At 39.7% G+C, this 18,413-nt stretch overlaps 1 protein-coding gene across 2 annotated transcripts; it reads right to left on the minus strand.

The window, feature by feature from the left end:
- Positions 1–3,937: 3,937 nt before the first annotated feature.
- On the minus strand, positions 3,938–16,166 carry LOC111577994 (1-phosphatidylinositol 4,5-bisphosphate phosphodiesterase delta-1-like). Of its 2 annotated transcripts, none has more exons than XM_023284551.3 (15): positions 15,723–16,166; positions 13,291–13,449; positions 12,425–12,653; positions 12,191–12,320; positions 11,530–11,758; positions 9,779–9,980; positions 8,642–8,786; positions 8,395–8,547; positions 8,153–8,311; positions 7,907–8,060; positions 7,484–7,600; positions 7,170–7,348; positions 6,937–7,069; positions 4,810–4,959; positions 3,938–4,584 (listed from the first exon to the last, which is right to left on the minus strand). In XM_023284551.3, exons 1-15 carry the CDS (start codon positions 15,754–15,756, stop codon positions 4,493–4,495), a joined length of 2,265 nt encoding a protein of 754 aa, XP_023140319.1. In that variant the 5' UTR covers positions 15,757–16,166; the 3' UTR covers positions 3,938–4,492. The 2 variants fall into 2 exon arrangements, with proteins under 2 accessions (XP_023140319.1, XP_023140318.1); XM_023284550.3 differs by lacking the exon at positions 15,723–16,166 and adding an exon at positions 13,790–13,934.
- Positions 16,167–18,413: the final 2,247 nt, after the last annotated feature.

The raw sequence follows: 18,413 nt of genomic DNA on the forward strand, positions 1-18,413 counted from the left end.
TGCAGAGCGACAGAAGAACCAACAATATCTCCTGTTTTCTCCTTTAATGAGTCGACTCTTCTTGTGCTTTCAGACCAAAGAACTACAGACTCTTCACAACCTGCTCAAACTCTTGGTACAGGACCTCACCACACGGGTCAAGAAGGTTTCCGTCTCATTTCTACTCTGAAGCTCACCTTCTCCTGCTCAAACTGCTGACAAATGTTTCTGCTGCTCTAAAGTCTGGTCTCCAGAACTTCCTAAAAACTCTCAAAGTCTCTTCTGCTGCAGGTTGCTTTGTAGAACTGTTCCAGAAAACCTCACTAAACCACATGGAGGGGCCTCAAGATAGTCGTCCAAATGAAACCATACAAAAACCAAACTAGCACAACCCAAACACTAAAGTCTCCTGCAGCCTACCAGAGAACCTCTGAGAACAGAGAATCAGGACAGGAACTCTTACCTTCTGGACAACCAACGCTGGTTCACAAACAAGAATACAGAATGTGTCTGACCAAAAACCTCTGAAGACTCACTACAGCCAAGATAAAGACACAACTCAGCTGTACCAAATCCACTAATCACTCCACACATTAGCACCATGTGCCAACTGTGGCTAAAGAACCACATTTACCAAGACAACTATCCAGTACAAAACCCTAAAACACACCAAGAAACACATTAAAGTCTATTTTACTGCTGGAAGCTGCAAACCAACGCCTAAAGAACAAACTAAAGTAACGGAGCTAAACCCGGTTCAGTGGTGAAGAGAATCAGAGGAAATGTTTGTCTGCAGCTAAATAAAGCAGGAAGACACTGAGCTGCTCAGGTGTTCCTGATAACACCAAGCAGCCACCTGGACAGCCAATAGGAACACAGCTTACTGGAAGTCCAGAGGCTGGGTTAGTGAAGGAAATTTAGTTTAAAGTTGAAGCAGAAAGTTAACAAAGAAAGTTGAAAACCACCTTCTGATACCTGAAATCTCTGAGTTTTCACACAAAGAACACCTGAACATGTCAAACTGGTTCCATAGTAGAACCCTCATTGTAAAAACGTCATAGTATGGTGTGTTGCTCAAAAAACATTAGGACCCGGCTGTCAGGGGACAAACATGTAAGAAACATGAGAACAGAGAGAACCCAACCAGTAGGTCACAGTTTATCATCCCCCAGTCATCTCCTGAAGTCCATATGGTGAGAGACATCAGTATCTGGTTGTTCATTTACCAGAGGATGCTTATAATCATGCTGATGTGGTCTGTACTCTACAGTATTTTAGTGACTCAATAAATGCCTAAGTTGTTTTTTTAAAAATGCTTTTTAGTTTTTAATAAACATTTAAGAGCCTATATGTAATCAATAAATGGCCTTTGCCTATCTTAAGAAAAATTCACTCAGAACTCTGATATGTTAACAGTACTAAATAAATCAATAAATACATGCATACACACATAAATAAGTTAATACATTAACTGTGTTAAGATAAGATTTAGATTTTAAAAAAGTTGTTTATGTTTTTGCAGAATCCAGTATTGCTCACTGGTTGGTCATTACATTTTGTTAGTTTGATTTCACTGTTTAAAATGATGCCACCTCTTTTCAGACAGAACCTGTGATAATAAAACTATACAAAATTTTTAGTTCCGTGTTAATAAAGCACTTAAGGCTTTAAGTATGGCTAAATGCTTTTTTCAAAATTAAATATATCACTCCTTAGGTGGTAGTGGCCCCAAGTTCAGTAAAGTTGGAAAGATATTCACAGATTGGGACTTCCAGCATCAATAACTCATTAGATATAGGTTGTCAAAACATAAACGGTGCCTCTTTCCCATTGTTGCAAGGCAGACAATGTGCTACAAGCCCAGTTTTATCAAAAGTAGCTGTCTTTCAAGCTACAGGAATAACATTGGTGTCTATGGAGTGAACAGGGTCCATCTGCAATTTGCAAAACCGCTGCAACAGTAAAGAGAGACAAATATTCAATAACTTCACTCTTATACATTGTAGTGTCACTAAAATCACTGCAGCCTTCAACTGGCTCCTGTTGACAAAGTGTTTTAACAGAAATGTAAATGCTGTAATTTGATTCTTTTAATGAACCATGTAACTTGAATGGATGTGATGCTGGTGTGACCACAGTGCACATGTCTGATGTTGCTCACAGTGGTCCAAAGGACGCTCAGGGAGATGGTGTGTTTGCTCAGACTCAGGAAAAATTACAGGGAACATTGCTCAGGAGGTAATGATGTTATTCTGTGGAAAGGTCGAAGTGGTTCAGACCCCAACAGGTTTCCTTCTTGTGTTCAAAAGAGTGATTCATTAAGGTTTTTGGTCTTCCAACTGGATGCCCTGCAGCCCATTATTGAGCTTATTTTGTTACAGAAGGGAGGAACAGATGTGTTATTAAAGGTAGAGTAAGCAATTTGAAGCCAATACAGTTTTTTTTCATCCCCTCACAGTCTGCTAGTTGTCTGTTCTGTGTGTACGCTGAGAAAAAAAAATGTGTTTGTGCATGTGGTGTACACAGCAATCAGGCACCAATCAGATGAACATATACTAAAAGAATTAATAGGACATCTTTGACTTTGTTGGTGTGTCAACTGAAAAGTGCCATGCAAGTCCACTGCTTATTTATACACAGTCGCTCTTCCTAGTGAAATCACAAGTTTGTAAATAAAAATTATATTAAATTGAATGAAAACTAAATGGTAAAATACACCAAAAATATGTGGCACACATGGTCCTGGCTCTGTAAATGGTAAACAAAGTGGCTTAGGCTACGTGTCCACTAGATGCATTTTTCCCGCATGTAAACGTGCCACATCTGAAAATCGCCCGCTTGATGGGCGTGTACTTGAGGCCAGTAGCAGATATTAAACTCCTGCTGACCTTCTCCTCCAACTATCCTCCCTGCCCCTCATTGGACAAACGTATCGAATCGGGAGCTGTCTGCTCCTGGATTTCAAGCCGGACCAACATGGCGGCACGCCCGCAAACTTTCTCTTTTAATACAAAAACAGTTCAGCGAACAGTATTTCTGAAAGCATTTGCGGTGAGAAATAACCTGTGCAGTAGTTGAATCAGCAGTGGCTTGTTTAGATGTTTGATGAAAGTTTTGTGATGCTTCAGATCTCCGCACACCACGATGAATTTGCATAAAGTAGAAGTCAAGTCCACTTTATGCAAATGAACTGCGGCCCACTCCGGGGAGACGCACCGGATCGCAGCTTGAAACGCACCACAACTGGACCAGCACGCAACGTGGTACGTTTCACATAGACAATGAATGGGGAGCGGGAAATAGCCCAATCTAGTGGACACGTACCTTTAGACTGAGCCACATGACACTATTCCAGCGAACCAGCATCAGAGAGCGTTTCTGATCAAAGGCCCTTTGAATCCCTGCACATTTTCCTACAAGTTCAGGGTGAATTCAGAGGATTTTTAAAAAACGTTTTTGCATTGGATGGTTTTGTGCAGCAGCAGCTTGTAGAAAAGGTGTAAGAGAAAGCAGCAAACACGTAGATTCAGCACCACCAGGCTCTGCTTCTTTGCTCATGGACACAGGTGGCATTACTGCATCCGGCTCTAGGATTCTCATGGATTCAATTTAAACAACTAACTCTCGCTAGCTTTTACTCCATTGTGTGTTGAATATTGCATTTGTGTTCTTGCATGTCGATAATTTCATGACGCTTTAAATTATGTTTGTTTTGACTCATCTATTCAAAAAGAGACGTTCACGTCTATAAATTTGTGGGGCAAGGTTTCTAAAGGAGCACTGACATTAGGTGTGTGTTTGTTTGGCTCTCCAGTTCAAACATCAAACGTTCTCAGGAATGACTTACTCCGTCTTTAAGTACTGTACAGCTGAATTATTCCAACTATTCGTTAACCTTCAAACATTACAATAGATCCGATATTTATCCAAAGTGCTGACAAAAAGGCTGAGACAGGTGTTTGTGTTTAACACTTATTGTCTTTATCTTGATTTACAAAAAGATAAAGAAGTTGTTAGATGAAAAAAAAATCATACCTGACTAAAATTATTGATGATAAAGCATATAGTTTCTATATTGGCTTATGTTTCTCTGAAATTCATAAAATGATCATTTGAATAAAAAGATTTAAACAGACAATACATTAAACTGACTAAAAATTAGGGACAGAAGCTCAAAAATCAATGCCATTGCAAACTGAACATGGTGAAGTTATGCAACCAATCAGTTTAGACAGTTTGTATGATGTCCCTGTAATGTCATTCACATGGAGTATTACTATGGAGCAAACTTAGGGATTCTATATGCAACGTTTGCATGCATGAACCCATCTCTCAATTCAGTTAATCTCCAGATGAGACAAGTGTGGGCTGACTTTTAGAGTAGCTTCTCAAACTACTTACATTAAGCCAATAAGTTAATCATGAACTAAAACTACAGAGCAAAATAAAAACAGCTAAAACATGGCCGTGTTAAAGAGGATCTGCAGAGCAACATGCAGCCGGTGACGACGTCTCATTCAGCATCCATGACCATGACGTGTACAAAGAGTCCAGCTGAGGGCAGCAGGTCTCCGTTCTTATTGAGCAGAGGAACATGTCTGTATCCTGAGTGGGAACACAAAGTGGTCGCAGTCAGTGATCAGAAAAGGGAGAAAACGAAGAGCTCTTTGTGCAGCGTGTGAATTGAGTTCTCTATGCAGCACCAGAGAAGAGAAAGTTCCCGTCTGTTCATTTATAAAGTGTGACAACAAAGGCCTATCAGTGGGTTTTTACATCATTGGGCTGCAGTGATAAATTCAGCAAATATCCAGGGCCAGCTGACAAACTCACCCAATTGTAAGCTGGTGAAGGGAAGTGTGTACTGTCCAACAAACTCATTATCAGACGTGGAGTCGTGGTCTTCAACCACAAAGCGGACAAGCGCAAGCTCTGGCACATAGACGTCAAACTGGAAGTTTTCGTTCCACTCAGGGTTAAAACCTTAAACAGAAAAGTAGAAACCTGGTGTCAATAGCTGCATGTATCGCCAATATTATGCGAGATTGAAGGTCCCACATTGTACCCGATTTCAACAGATTAATTTAAGTCTTACAAGTCACCAAATGTTTAAATCTGAAGCTCAAAATACTGCAAAATGATTCATTTAACTATGACTGTATAACTCCTGGTTTTAAACATGTACTAAACGGGCTGTTTCAGTGTCCCCTTCAGGAAGAAAACTCTCTCTGCATCTGTGTTTGAACCAAATCATTGAATTAATGAATGAATGCTTGGGACCAGGATTTTCTATTGCTTCTAACGTTCTCTCTGAGTGGTCATTTTACATGGAAGTATCGCAGAAGTTACAGCCCAGACACAGTCTTTAACTCATGCATATGGTGATAAAATCTGTAGTTTAGGGGCTCTGAAGTGACTGCTGGTAAACATGTTGTCTTCTAAGGCTGCACTTCAGTCACACTTTCATATAAGTTCCATTGTCTGACAACAGAAACAAGAACATGTGTAAATGAGAACAGCTTTATAGGGGAATTCGAATGTGTTAAAATAAAGCGTATATGAGCACAGAGCACAGGAAAGAAGGAAACAGATGTAAACACCAGCTGAGTTTAGGTTGTAGTGTGAAACACAAGTCCTTGTTTATTGGTTTCATTTTGGTCTGTAAGCTTCCACCACCTCTGAATGTTCCTCAGCTTTACAGTTTCCGCAGAGCTCTGACTTGTACGATTAATGGTAATGGTAACATTAGCCACATTTGCTGCACTAGACTCTAACCATGAAGATTATCTGATTGTTTTGGTAACATGAAAAATAAAAGGAATCCATTTGATCTTCTGTTCACCATATGGGACCTTTAATTTCTGATGTTAAACACATTCCAGGATTGTTTCAGTGATCTTTAAACCTGTCTCATCTCCATCTCACATTTCCCAGCATGCATTGTAATTACCGCTAGAGGGTAAATTACACATGACATACGCACCTGTGGGTTTTACATGTTAAAGAAAGACATGTCGAATCATCCTGTGCTCATTTGCAGTGTTTGATCCAGGGTGGTGTGCTATGTAGTGAGATTTAGAGAATATGTTGAGCCTAAAGCCAGAGTTTTCAGTGTCACAAAGGTGGTCTCTAAACGTGCGAGATCACCATGGTAACTGATGCTGCACTGCTAACCCGGTCTGGTTCTCAGTTTTATAGTTAAAAGATCTGTCAAACCGTTTCTGCCAATTCTTCTCGTGATGATTCTCTATGGGTGATTCAGATTCTCAGCTGTGGAAATATGCTACTTCTGCAAACCAGTTACATGTACATTATTAATGACACTGTCCAACTGCATGTGTCCCATTGCCAAGGAAACCTACAGCCATGCAGAAAATACACAAATATGTTTTTGTAGTTGATCTCATTTTGCTATGAAGTTAACTAATAATTAACTGCAGCCAATAGTAAATAGCTAACAGTTTTCTGTCAGTATTCTTCTCTTACCTCATTTGCAGTGAAAGTACTTCTTTACTTGGTAAATTTTTAGATTATTCATGGTATAACATGTTCCTCTTGACTGAAGAAGGCATCAATTGATCCATTTTGTGATAAAGTCTGAAGTATAAAATGCCTTTTTTTTAAAATAAAAAATATATAAAAATGTAAGCATCCAAGCGAAATGAAGAAAACCTGGGTTAACGATGTTGGTAACCACCTATTATCTCTAATTGGGATTTTAAGTTTATTTAGACAACTAATGCAAAGAAAGAATGACTGTCGAACTTGCTTAATAATGCGCCCATCTAAAGTTAAGCCAATTGATGTTTGTTTAGATTTTAGATAAATGGAAAGTCCTCTGTAGCTCTGATAATAAAATAAATATGCTGCATTGTCTATATTTGGCTGATAACCTGAAGGCAATCATGAGACTCTTTCTAGAAGTACAAAAGTGACACACAGAGTTAGAACAAAAGGTACCGTTGTTATCAACAGGACGGGTCTCTTTCTCAGCAACATCCGCCGGCACTCCGTGGACCTCCACTTTAACCAGCGGATCCACTATGGAGGATTTCTTCTTGTTCACTTTGGGGAGCTGCTGGCCCGATATGACCTGGTGATGGGTGAAGATGGATCAGGACTTTAAATGAGACTCTACATCAAACCGTTGGGAATACTCCCCTCCCAGTTTGTCTTCCCAGTAAAAACCTCACCATGATATGTAGCGTCTTGTGCTTCAGCCAGTCTCCTCGGGTCAGGGTGATGGGGTCAAACTCCGTGGTTATGTCCCTCATGAAGGCCGGTTTAAGGATGTAGCCGCTCTTCCCGTTAACCAGGAATCTGCCCTGATTCACATCCATGTCATTGCAGGTCGTCTGGAAGTTTAAGGCCACTGAAAAGGAATCAAAGCAGGGAATGTGATGAAATCAAAACAAGCATCTGTGTCGGTTTGGTGCATTTAATGATTACTATATCATATACTGGCTGGATAGAGGATATCAGTGTTTGTAAGTTCTTCCTTATGTACCAATTTGGCAGCCAGCATTCCACAGGGGCACTGGGTCGTAGTTTGAGGAGTCGGTCCTTTTGCCTGCTGGATAGATGCGGCTCAGTTTTTCCACGTTATGGCGCACGTAGGCATTCGCTGCAAAAACAACACAGTGGGACTAGTTATCGATTGTGCACCTTCACATGCATAATTTATACATTAACTTTAAAAGACCAAAAAAGAGCTCTGAGGTCTTCCAATCAGCGGCTACTTGGAGTACCTAGGTCTAAATATAAACACCGGGATGACTGGGCGTTCTCTTGTTTTTCCACTGTGAAGCACTTTGGTCACCCTTTGGGCCGTTGTAAAGGGCTATAGAAATAAACTTTGACATTTTGAACTTTGATTATGTCTAATTCATTCAGACCTAACTACAGCAGAAACACTGGAAGAACTTCTCACCTGACTCTTCTGCCAACGTCACAGCCTTAGCCTCTTTGAAGGACGACATCTCATAGAAGCTCAGGTTTTTCCTGGCGTCGTCGAAGCCGTGGAAGTGGACGCTCTTACAGTAGATCACCATGTCGGACAGCTCTTTGGCCAGTTTCAACTTTTTCTTTTACATATTAAATAGAATGTAAAGGTGAGTAAAAATGACATGCCTGCCAAAGTGCGAATTAATTGATTCTAACTTAATGTCTCGCCTACCTTTTTCTTCTCTTTTTGCTCAGCCTCACCCTCATCTTCATCATTTGACTCCTCCTCCTCTGTCACATCAGTGTCTTCGTCTGCTGCCGTCTCAGAAGCAAAGCAGGCCTCTAATTTGTTTAATCGCTTCCCTTTAATAAGGAACTTCCCCTTCAGCTCCTGGAGGTAGATGAATAAACAAAACACTGTATGACTGATGTCTTTTTAAGCTTGCTGATGGAACCAGCTGAGTGGATATTAACCTCAGGAGATGGGAAGTTTGTGGGCATGCCGTCGCCCAGGGGAGAGGTAACGAGTGCGCTGCCCAGGATGGAGCTCATGTGATGGGCCATGACTGCCTGCTGCTCCACACAGCAGTGGTTCTCCAAGGAGAGGATGACTGGGTAGTCGGATGTCTGAGGACAACCAGGGGAAACATACAGGAGACAGTTACTGAAAGCTGTTCAACGTTATATTAGATACTAGTGGATGTTATGCTGCTGAGCACACCTTAAATGCGTACTCCTTGATGGCTTTGATCACGTCTTTGAAGAGGATCCTGGAGGTGAGTGTGTAGCCGTGGTAGATCAACGGCTCGCCTTCTGATCCGTCCCAGCAGTCCAGCTCCACACAGCGGCAGCCTTTCAGCAGAGCCCTGAGAGTCACAACCAGCATTAGTGACTGAACAAACAGCAGCCAGAAAGGCCTGAGGAATAAAACTGTAGGCCTGAGGTAAAGATTGTTCCGACAAAATTCTATCTGTTCAGGTAAACATCAGGATCATGTGATCAGTTTGTCTCAGTGCATCAAGACTTGACAGATTGCAGGACATTGAATCAGAGTAAACAATATATACTCCACTCAGTGACTATCTTACCTTAATTAACAAGAAAGTGTAGAAATATTTTTTCCTTAAAGTTTCTGAAACTTTCCCCACTGACTTGGTTTAAAGCTCCATTTTAACTTTATATTCAACTACATTAAAATACAGTGTAATGCATACTTCTTTCCTGTTGGAAAGTCTTACTAACAATGCTGCAACTAATGACGATTGAATAATTCATTTGTCGATTATCTTCTTGATTAACTGATTAGTTGCTTGATCTATAAGATATGAGAAAATGGTTAAAAAAAAAAAAAAATGTCTATCAGTGCTTCCTAAAGCCCAAGATGACAATAATATTCAGTTTACTGTCATTGATAAGTAGCAAAATCTCAAAATGTTCAATGTTTAAATGCTGGAATCAGAGAATTCTGACTTTTTTTTACCTTTAAAAAAATGACCCAAACTGATAATCAGTTATCAAAATAGCTGGCGAGTCCTGTAATAGTTGACAACTTGTCGCTTAATTGCTACAGCTCTAATTACAATAATTAGAAGCACTTCCATGTCTCCCAGCATGCTGATTTCTACACCACCACTTTATACTTTTGTCTTCTGGTTTTGGTGATGCAGAGGTTTGCACACTTGGAAAAACATCCCCTTTTCTAAAGTCTCCAGCCTCCTACGACTGGGGCAGAGATATAACTGAAGACCAAAAACTAGATAAATATCTGCAGACTGCAGTGGTTTTATCAGTGTATCACTGCTGCAACGGCTGAAACGATTCAAGGACAAATTCCTGAAGGCCGGATGAGAACTGTCACCTGACGTAAGCCTCTGTGCTGCTGGGCCCTTTGAGCTGATCCTCCATGAGGTAGGTGTTGTGCGAGGAGGAGATGAAGTAGTGGCTGAGGGGCTGGCTCATGTCCTGGTAAACCTCGCTGTGCTCTGGATTCAGAATCATGGCCTCCGGATGATGCAAATACATGAGGAAGCCGTCTTTGGACAGCAGCTTCTTCTCCTTGGCTGATAGCACAGAGACAAAGCAGATCAAGTGTCGGTGGTGGATCAGAACAACCTGCAGTTTGGTCGTTTTTTTCACAGACCAAGTATGTTACTCTTATATTAAAGACTTTCTCTGGTGAAAATCGGGTTTTTTAACTTAGTAACATGTCTATAGGGTGCTTTTTAAAGACTCCAAGACTGAATGAATGTATCAAAAACACAGATTCAGACTTCCAGGGTTTCATATGTAACAACCAAAGCATCAGATCCTGTCAACTTTCTGGGTGGGACTTTCTTTTTCATTATTCTTCTGATGAGTATTTGTAAAATGAGGGTATCAAATTGGCCCTATTTCAATTGGCTCAGAAAAAGTCAGCAGCTGTAGTCAACTGGAATCACTCATGAGAAGTCAAGAGGTCATGCCACTAAGAAAATTTTCTCAATTTTCCAGAAGACCGATAATAAATCTATGAAAGAACCAACATGCATGAATGGTTTTTTGTGATAAAGATGCATGTGTTACATTGATTCCCATCGTAGAAAATAAGGAGATGTAGGAGTCACTGGAAACGCAAATCTTTTGCTCATGACTGTACGTATAACCAACTTTAACATGGGAGAGGGATTATTTTCATGGAAACAAACTTCTAAATATGTAATTTTGATACACTGACATGGTTTTAGGTGTTTATTTAATGCCCTGAGAGAGATTTTAAGATTTCTGAAGAGGATCTGATGTCCTTTCACACTGGAGGCCTTGATGAAATGTGCTGCTTGAAAAGACTGCATGTTAATGGACTGAATGGGGCTTATTTTCTGCTCTCTTTCACCCAAATAGGAGCGAAAGAAGCCAGTAGGTTCTGTAAACCTGACCTAACTTGTGCTTAGTTATCTTACGTGTAATGTAATACATCCAAAAATGGGCTGTTATCTTTGCATCTATTTTAAAATTATATTACAGGTTAATATAAATAAGCTTTAGTTATGATCATAAAAAGTCTAAGCCTGATATCTGACTTGTAAAATTGTTAAAAATATGCAATTATAAGTTACTCCTTGCAGCCAAATTGTAATTCAAAGCCTCCCAGTAGCATCAACCTACTGACAGTTACATGTTCTTGTTTTGCCTACACTTGGAAAAACTCCTGTGAATTTAATCAACAAGTACTCACCAGTGCAACACACGGACATTAAACCATGTCTAATTAACTGAGCTGAGCTCTCTTTGTTCAGATGTGTGACGCTTAGTTGACATGACATTTGTGTTGATGATGCTGCAAAGCTCATATTACGGAAACAAAAGACCAGAGAAGGTCTTGTCCATTAGTTCACCGAAAATAAAACCTAGCCCAGTCGAGCTCTTGTTCTCACTCTGTGGTTTGAAGCTCATTCATATTTTATTATGGCATCAAAAAACCTAAACGTACTGAGTTTGTAGTAAAAATAATATCAAGACTGATTGTGTAGGGTCATTTTTAAATACTAAATATCTAAAATGTTTAAAAGAAAAGGACTAAGGATAACTGCACCACCAGACTAAGGAGCTAAAACTTCAGTAAAAGGTACTAACCATGTTCATCAGGCTCGTACTTCTCAATGATTTTGTGTGCATCAGCCAGCGTAGCTTTCCCTCTCTGCTCTTTCATCAGGAAGTCCACCAGGTTTTGAGGACTCATGAAGCCGGTGGTTTTAGCGTACTCCCCATAGATCACGTCAATTTCCTCCCGTTGGGTCAACAGGTCGTAGAAATGTTCGATCTCCTCTCCTGCCAGGTATCCACTTTTGGACTTGTCGCATTTCTGTAATGTGAGAATGTAACATGAAAGTTAATTCCATGCTAAAAACCATGACATAGTTTGAATCACAAAGGTATCTTTAGATGTAAACTACCAAAACCCACGCATACATGCAACAAAACGGCACGAAACAATGACTTTCATGATCAGATGTTTGCCATGTTTAAGCTACTGCAAGTTTTTGTCAACAATCATTGCTTTTTAATGGAATTTTCGCCTTTTAGATATACCCAAATGAGAAATCATCATTTCAATTCAACACCACATAAACACTGATTCCTCTTGAGGCTTTCTTATGACAACAAATCACCACAGCTCCAGTGACAAGGCTTCACACTTTTTCCTTTTAAAAAATGTGAAACCTGAATCATTTTATCAGTCATCATTTTCTATTTCTTATCATTAGGAACCACTGAGAAGCTCTGATGGCATCACCTTGAACAGCATTTCTGCATAGTCATCATCCACTTCGATGTTGATCAGACGCAGGAAGTTCTTGACCTCTGACTCACTCAACTTATCATCCTTGTTCTTGTCTGCTTTCCTCAGGCAGCTGAAGATCCAGCTGTAAAGTTTATAATGTAAGGAGCATTTATAATGATGTAGATCGAGTGGTTGTGACTCGTCATATTTACTTATGGTAGAAGTCACTGTCATATGTAAGGATACTGCTCTGTGGTCTGCTGGCGGCTGAGGTTGTTGATGTTGGAGACCACTTTCTGCAGACTTTTCACCCACTGCTTGGCCTCCTCCTCTGAGCTGGCGATGAGGTCCAGGTTCTTGCGACGGCCTTTGAACATGATGGAGAAGCAGCGACTCTCCACCTGCTCCTCTGTGTTCTTCTTCAAACCCTCCGACTGTCGGCCCATCAATATCTCCGCGATGTCGTCAAGTGAAACTGAGGACAGGAACAATGCCGCCCAAGTTACAACACATTATTAACGAACAGTATTCTACCTACAAATGTAAAGTTCTGCTAATGAAAGCTGCTCTTTGGTATTTCTGTTATCTTCAGACATCACTGCTTGGTACACACAACCTGCTGCTTCCACTTCCTGTTATTGAGCCTGAAGTCACCATTAGGATGCTGGATGCAGGTTAAGGGGTATGTTAGCACACATGAGGACATCAATAAATACGTCACCGTACTGCAGTTATCAGCCTGTAACTGCATGAGAACACTTTATGGATGGTAATCCCACTATAAAATAATCACTACCATGACAAACACACCCACAAAACATATCACTGCTATCATGGGCAGCTGCGTATGATTACACAAAGGACCTTCAAACAGATATAATCTTTTACAGCTCCAAGATCACTTTTATAATCCATGAAGGGAAGGATCTGTCTGTCCTGAGAAAAGATATCAAGCACGATATCATAGGTGAGTCAGCAATGGAAGCACAGATGTCTTCGATGCTACTAAGTAATAAAAACTCAAAAATAAAGCAGATTTGACCAGACAGGTGTGTGTGTGACTTTTTGCTTTTCTCACACACATTCAGGGGGGATGCTGGGATGGCACTCACAGGTTTGCTTTGACTTGAAGGTTTTCTTGGATTCGCGCCACATGGTCTTGCAGTCTTCCTGGAGTCTGAAGTATCGAGTCTTCTTCCATGACGAGGAGCGGACTTTCAGGAGGTCTCCCCCCTGCAGGAGGAACTGGAGGTCCGAATCTCCCTCCAAACCTGAGAAAACGGAGAATGTAGAGAAAAATCCAACTACGTAAGCACTCAAGACTTTCCACAAAACAACAGGGCTGGAAACCATTTTGCACGGCCCATATGTCAGATAATTCAAACCTGCAACTCTGCTATATTCCCTCCTCTTTAACCCGCATGTATCTCATCAGAAAAATGCACGAAAAGCTCAAAGTCAAGCAAGAACTGAAGGCAGAGTAATTAAAAGCCCTTCAACGTGCCATTTGACAGCATTACACAAGTTGAGCTCCACGGCTGTCTGACCCTGGACAACCCTCTGGGTCCCTCAGCTTCAAGGTTTTGTTCAATTAAGTGCAGTGCAGCCTACCTAGGAGCTTTACATTCTTTTGTATCGCCTTCTTGCGGCTGGCAATGCGGAGTAATTCCTGAGATCTGCTGAGTTCAGGCTCTCTTTGTAAGCATGACATGGTGCTCTCAAGTACTAGTGAGCTGTGTTCACAAGGCGTTGCGACTGGGCAGTAAGTGAAGGGCGTGTACTAACCCCATTCAAAGTTCACTTTCCATCTCTGTCAAGACTCCCTTTAGACGGTCAGCTGATAGTCTGACAACCACTGCAGTTACTACGACTAGAAGAGGAGACTCAAGACTTCTGCCTGGTTTGTTCTGTTTGGATCTTAAAGTCATTACAGAAACTACACTGTTTTTTTTTTTTTTTTTTTTAAACATTTTTACGAGTATTTAAAAAAAAAAACAATTTCCTGGTATTTTGCAGATTTTTTGATGTTTTGTTAAATTACATTTAATATCTTGTGAAATCACAGAAAGGAGTATTAATGGACATGTTGATTGTTCAAAAACAGGCAAAAACTGTAAATAATGTCAACATCAAAATTCAGTATATTATTAAATAGTAGTTCATTCTTTTATAATGTTTGACTGTAAAATAATGTCAATTTTTTTTAACTGTATTTCAATCAGTAAAAATATTGTTATTTTACAGATATTTGAAAGAAAAGTTGTGTATATTAAGGACTGAAAAAGGTAACTATTCTTTTAAAAAATATTTTACAGATTTCCCATGTCTGGTACTATATTGTACTATAATACTATACATATATATATATATATATATATATATATATATATATATATATATATATATATATATATATTTATTATTATTATTATTTTAAAGATATTTGCCATTACATGACTGAATTTTATTTTAAAAATTTCATAAAATCACAGAAAAAAAATATAAATGCTGACTGTAAGACAGAAACAAAACAAAAATGCACAGGCCAAAAAGTAAATAATGCCCATATCAAAAATCTGTACTTATAAAAACATGCTATTTTTTTAAACAAAATTATACTGTTGCCTTTGTGTATTGAAATTACGTAGTAATATTCTTATTTAACAGATATTTGTTATTTTTATTTTAAAAATTACAGTACTTCACTATTTTGAAAACAGAGCATTTTTTTAAATGACCAAATACCCTAAGGTAGCTTCAAATAATATCCAGCCAGTTAAACTGATTTTCATGATAGTTAACTTACCTTGGCTGCTGGCTAACTATCAAATGTGTGTAATAAAATGCTAACCAGCCAAAGAATCAGATTACAAGACATGTAGCATGCAGAAATACAACAGAAGCTTCACTTATGGCCAAACAAATGAATAAATAATGCAAGAAATTAGACAATAGCATTATATGAGTGAACTGAAACCTTAATTGAGCAGCTGTAGATTTAACGCTAAAGCCTGCAGTGCTCTGTTGACTTACGGCCTCCATCTAGTGGTGACACTGTGGTACTGCAGGGCGCTGTGATTTCACTCAACACGACCAGGCCTTCTCATTATTTTATAAAAGCTTGCAGGTCTACAGCAACAGGTCAGCAAACACTCTGACTGGGTGAGAAAAGACAAATGCAGGACTACTGGATACCTCCTGATCCCAGTATGACCAGCACTGGGGTTGTTTTTCATGTTAACTCGAAGCTGCTGTGGTTTGTTTGCAGCAAGGTGAAACCCAGCTGGATGAAAGGAGCCACACCTTTTGGCACAGCAATCTAAAACTTGTGCAGGTGATAGTTATCGAACAATTGCTCGATCAAGTGACGAAAATATCCACAATTTCTTCAGAAAAGTGAGACGCCCGGAGTGTAAAGGCAATAAATGACAGTCAAGGCCACGTTGCGCAAGTGTTATTTCAACATGAGGACTGTTAAAAGTGAAACACCCAAAAAATAAACTCCAAAACACACTTTTAGTTGCACAAACAAAACGTGACCTACCGTTAGTTTTCTTTTCGAGCCCATTGGTTTCCATCTTTTCTGACTTTTTTTTATTGGCTTTCTTCTTTTACGCAGGCAGTTTTTCTTTTCTTTTTCTCTCTGCTGGTTTCACTTGACGCACCGTTTCATGTAAAGCTGTTCCTTCTTTCCATGTGCGCTGCTGGGGGACAAAGCTGGCGGGTTTCGGGGTGGGGGGGGGGCCTGCTCGAGTCTCAGTGTGAGGAGAAGGGCGACCAAACGCGGCCACACAGGTGGGTTTCTCCCGGCGGTGTGGTTGGTGTCAGCGCGCCGCAGGCTTCAACACCGGTTTGACAAGCTGCGCTGCTGATGTCACAACAGGGCAGCTTACACCTTTCCATCAGCTTTTGCCATCAAGTAGTGGATTGGTTAACACTGATCTCCCAACCCAGTATTTAATGCACGTCTTAGTAATAGTTACCTTCTGTGCACCTGCAGCCAAAGTGAAAAAAAGTCCTCACATGCCTTCCATAATCCTGTTTTCTGTACATATAAAACACTCCCATGCAGGGCCTCACAGCCAATCCCACACTAAGAGAAAACTACATTAACAGGGAGGGAAGGTTCACCTGAGGAGCAGGGTGGAAATTCATATCTATTATCAACTTCTGCTTAAGCCTTTGGCGATTGTATTTTTATGTGGACACCTGTCCCTCTTTTGAAAACAAGGTAATCGTGGTTTACATGGTTGAACAGCACAGCTGGACAGTTTCCAGTCCACATAGTTGATAAAGAGTTGGAGCATATTGGTGATAATGAATGAAGTTTTCCTTTTCATGTGCAGCTTAGCCTTGGCAGGATAATAGCAGTGCAGGCACTGGTGCGCTGGGGCTCCTGTGGCTCTCAGCACTTCCCTTTCAGGCCCGGCTTACCCTCAGTGCACTGTCAGCATCAGGGTGAGTGAGCTTTAATGCAGCATCAGGGTGAGTGAGCTTTAATGCAGCATCAGGGGGGAGAGCTTCCGGGCAAGGGCCGGCCACTTCCAAAAAAAATTTAAAAATCCACAGTGTTCAGGGAAACAGGCAGGAAAACAGAGTGCAGCGTTTTCTGCAGATCTGCATCAGCGCTGCATGTGTGGATGTTTTCTTTAATGCACAAGAAACTGTCACTGTAGATAGTCTCATACACCTAAAAGTGAAAAAAAAAACACGTATGAATCATTCACTTAAAAGGCATAATGTGCAAAAAGCAATTAGGAAGCAACCAAGTAAAGTATTTAATCTAGTAATTAACCTCAACAATAACAGACAATATAAAAAGAAAGCTGTCTTCAGTTCCAAACTGTGTAAGCAAAAACTGTAAGAGACATCCTTCGTTGATAAAGTGTGTCTTTGATTCGTGTCTGCGCCTCTCAAACAAGCACGAACAGGCCCTGCAGTTTTCTCACATACCACTGATACCTTCCATAGTTTGACTGCTTTTCCCCAAAGCATCCTCATGTCTGAGGAGCTGTTTCACTGACATAGATTATGTAAGTCCTGGGGTTAGCAAAGGACAGGTCTTATAGGACACAGAGGCATTTGCACAGAAAAGAATACTTAAAAAATTAAGAAAGAAGCAGCCTTTTACTGTAAATACCAAAGTCTGGGGATTTTTTTTTGGCACAGCACACCATCCATCTGGTTTTGATGAATTGTCTTCACAAAAATGTTAACAAATGTTGACATGAAAACAATATTCAACATGGAAATTGAAAGGTTACTAACAGGAAATCAGAAAATAGCCTACAGATAAACCAAAAACATACAGTAGAGTATGTTTTGTGTCCAGTACTTCATTCATTAATGAAAAAAAACTTCCAACACTGTGCTTGAGTACAATTTTTAAGTGCTTGACACATTTTCTTGTGTAGTTTCTATAAATATATCATATATATTATTATTTCTACTACATTTAAGAAAAAAAATTGCACTATTTACTGAACAAAATTTTTGAAATATGAACAGAATTTTACATAAAAAGCATATTAGTTTATTTAAAAAACACTCACAAATGTAAATACCCAGCATTATTATTATGATACACATATTTAATGAAAAAAGTGTACTTTTTACTGAATATTTTAGAAATATGTACAGAATTTCACATAAAAACACACTAGTAAAAAAAAATAACGCTGTGTTACAAATCTAACTACCCAGCGTTATTATCATGCTACACATATTTTTTAATTTTTATTTTTCCTGTGGAGATGTAGAAAATGCCACGAGAATAGTTGCAGGGGTTAAGGTAATTTCTTACAATGTGGGGTTTTTTTAGATAAAATAATGTGTATATATAAATATATTTAAAATATTTTTTCGAAAATACACAACTTATAATATTTTTTTCACATTTCAATCAGGGTAACAAATGTGATTTTTTTTTAAAAAGTAAAATAAGACCCAAAAGTCACATACTTACTCGAGGTATTAGTGCCCTCTGCTGAGTGTACCACGAACTATTTTAAATGTGTAGCTGTAGCGAGAAAGTAACAGATATCTGTGTTGTAAAATGCTAAAATATGTCAACTAAATAGAACAGTCAGTGTACTACTACTCACTGTTGTGGTTCATTTCAGTGTTTTTCTGAGTTTTTAGGATTTGACGTTTGACGTTTGCCACACTCAAGATGGCGGCTTCTTCGTTCCTCCTCCAGAGCGCGCACGTAACGCGGTACGTCAGTCGCGCGTAA

The sequence above is a fragment of the Amphiprion ocellaris genome, chromosome 10 (assembly GCF_022539595.1).
Source record: "Amphiprion ocellaris isolate individual 3 ecotype Okinawa chromosome 10, ASM2253959v1, whole genome shotgun sequence".
Lineage (NCBI taxonomy): Eukaryota > Metazoa > Chordata > Actinopteri > Pomacentridae > Amphiprion > Amphiprion ocellaris.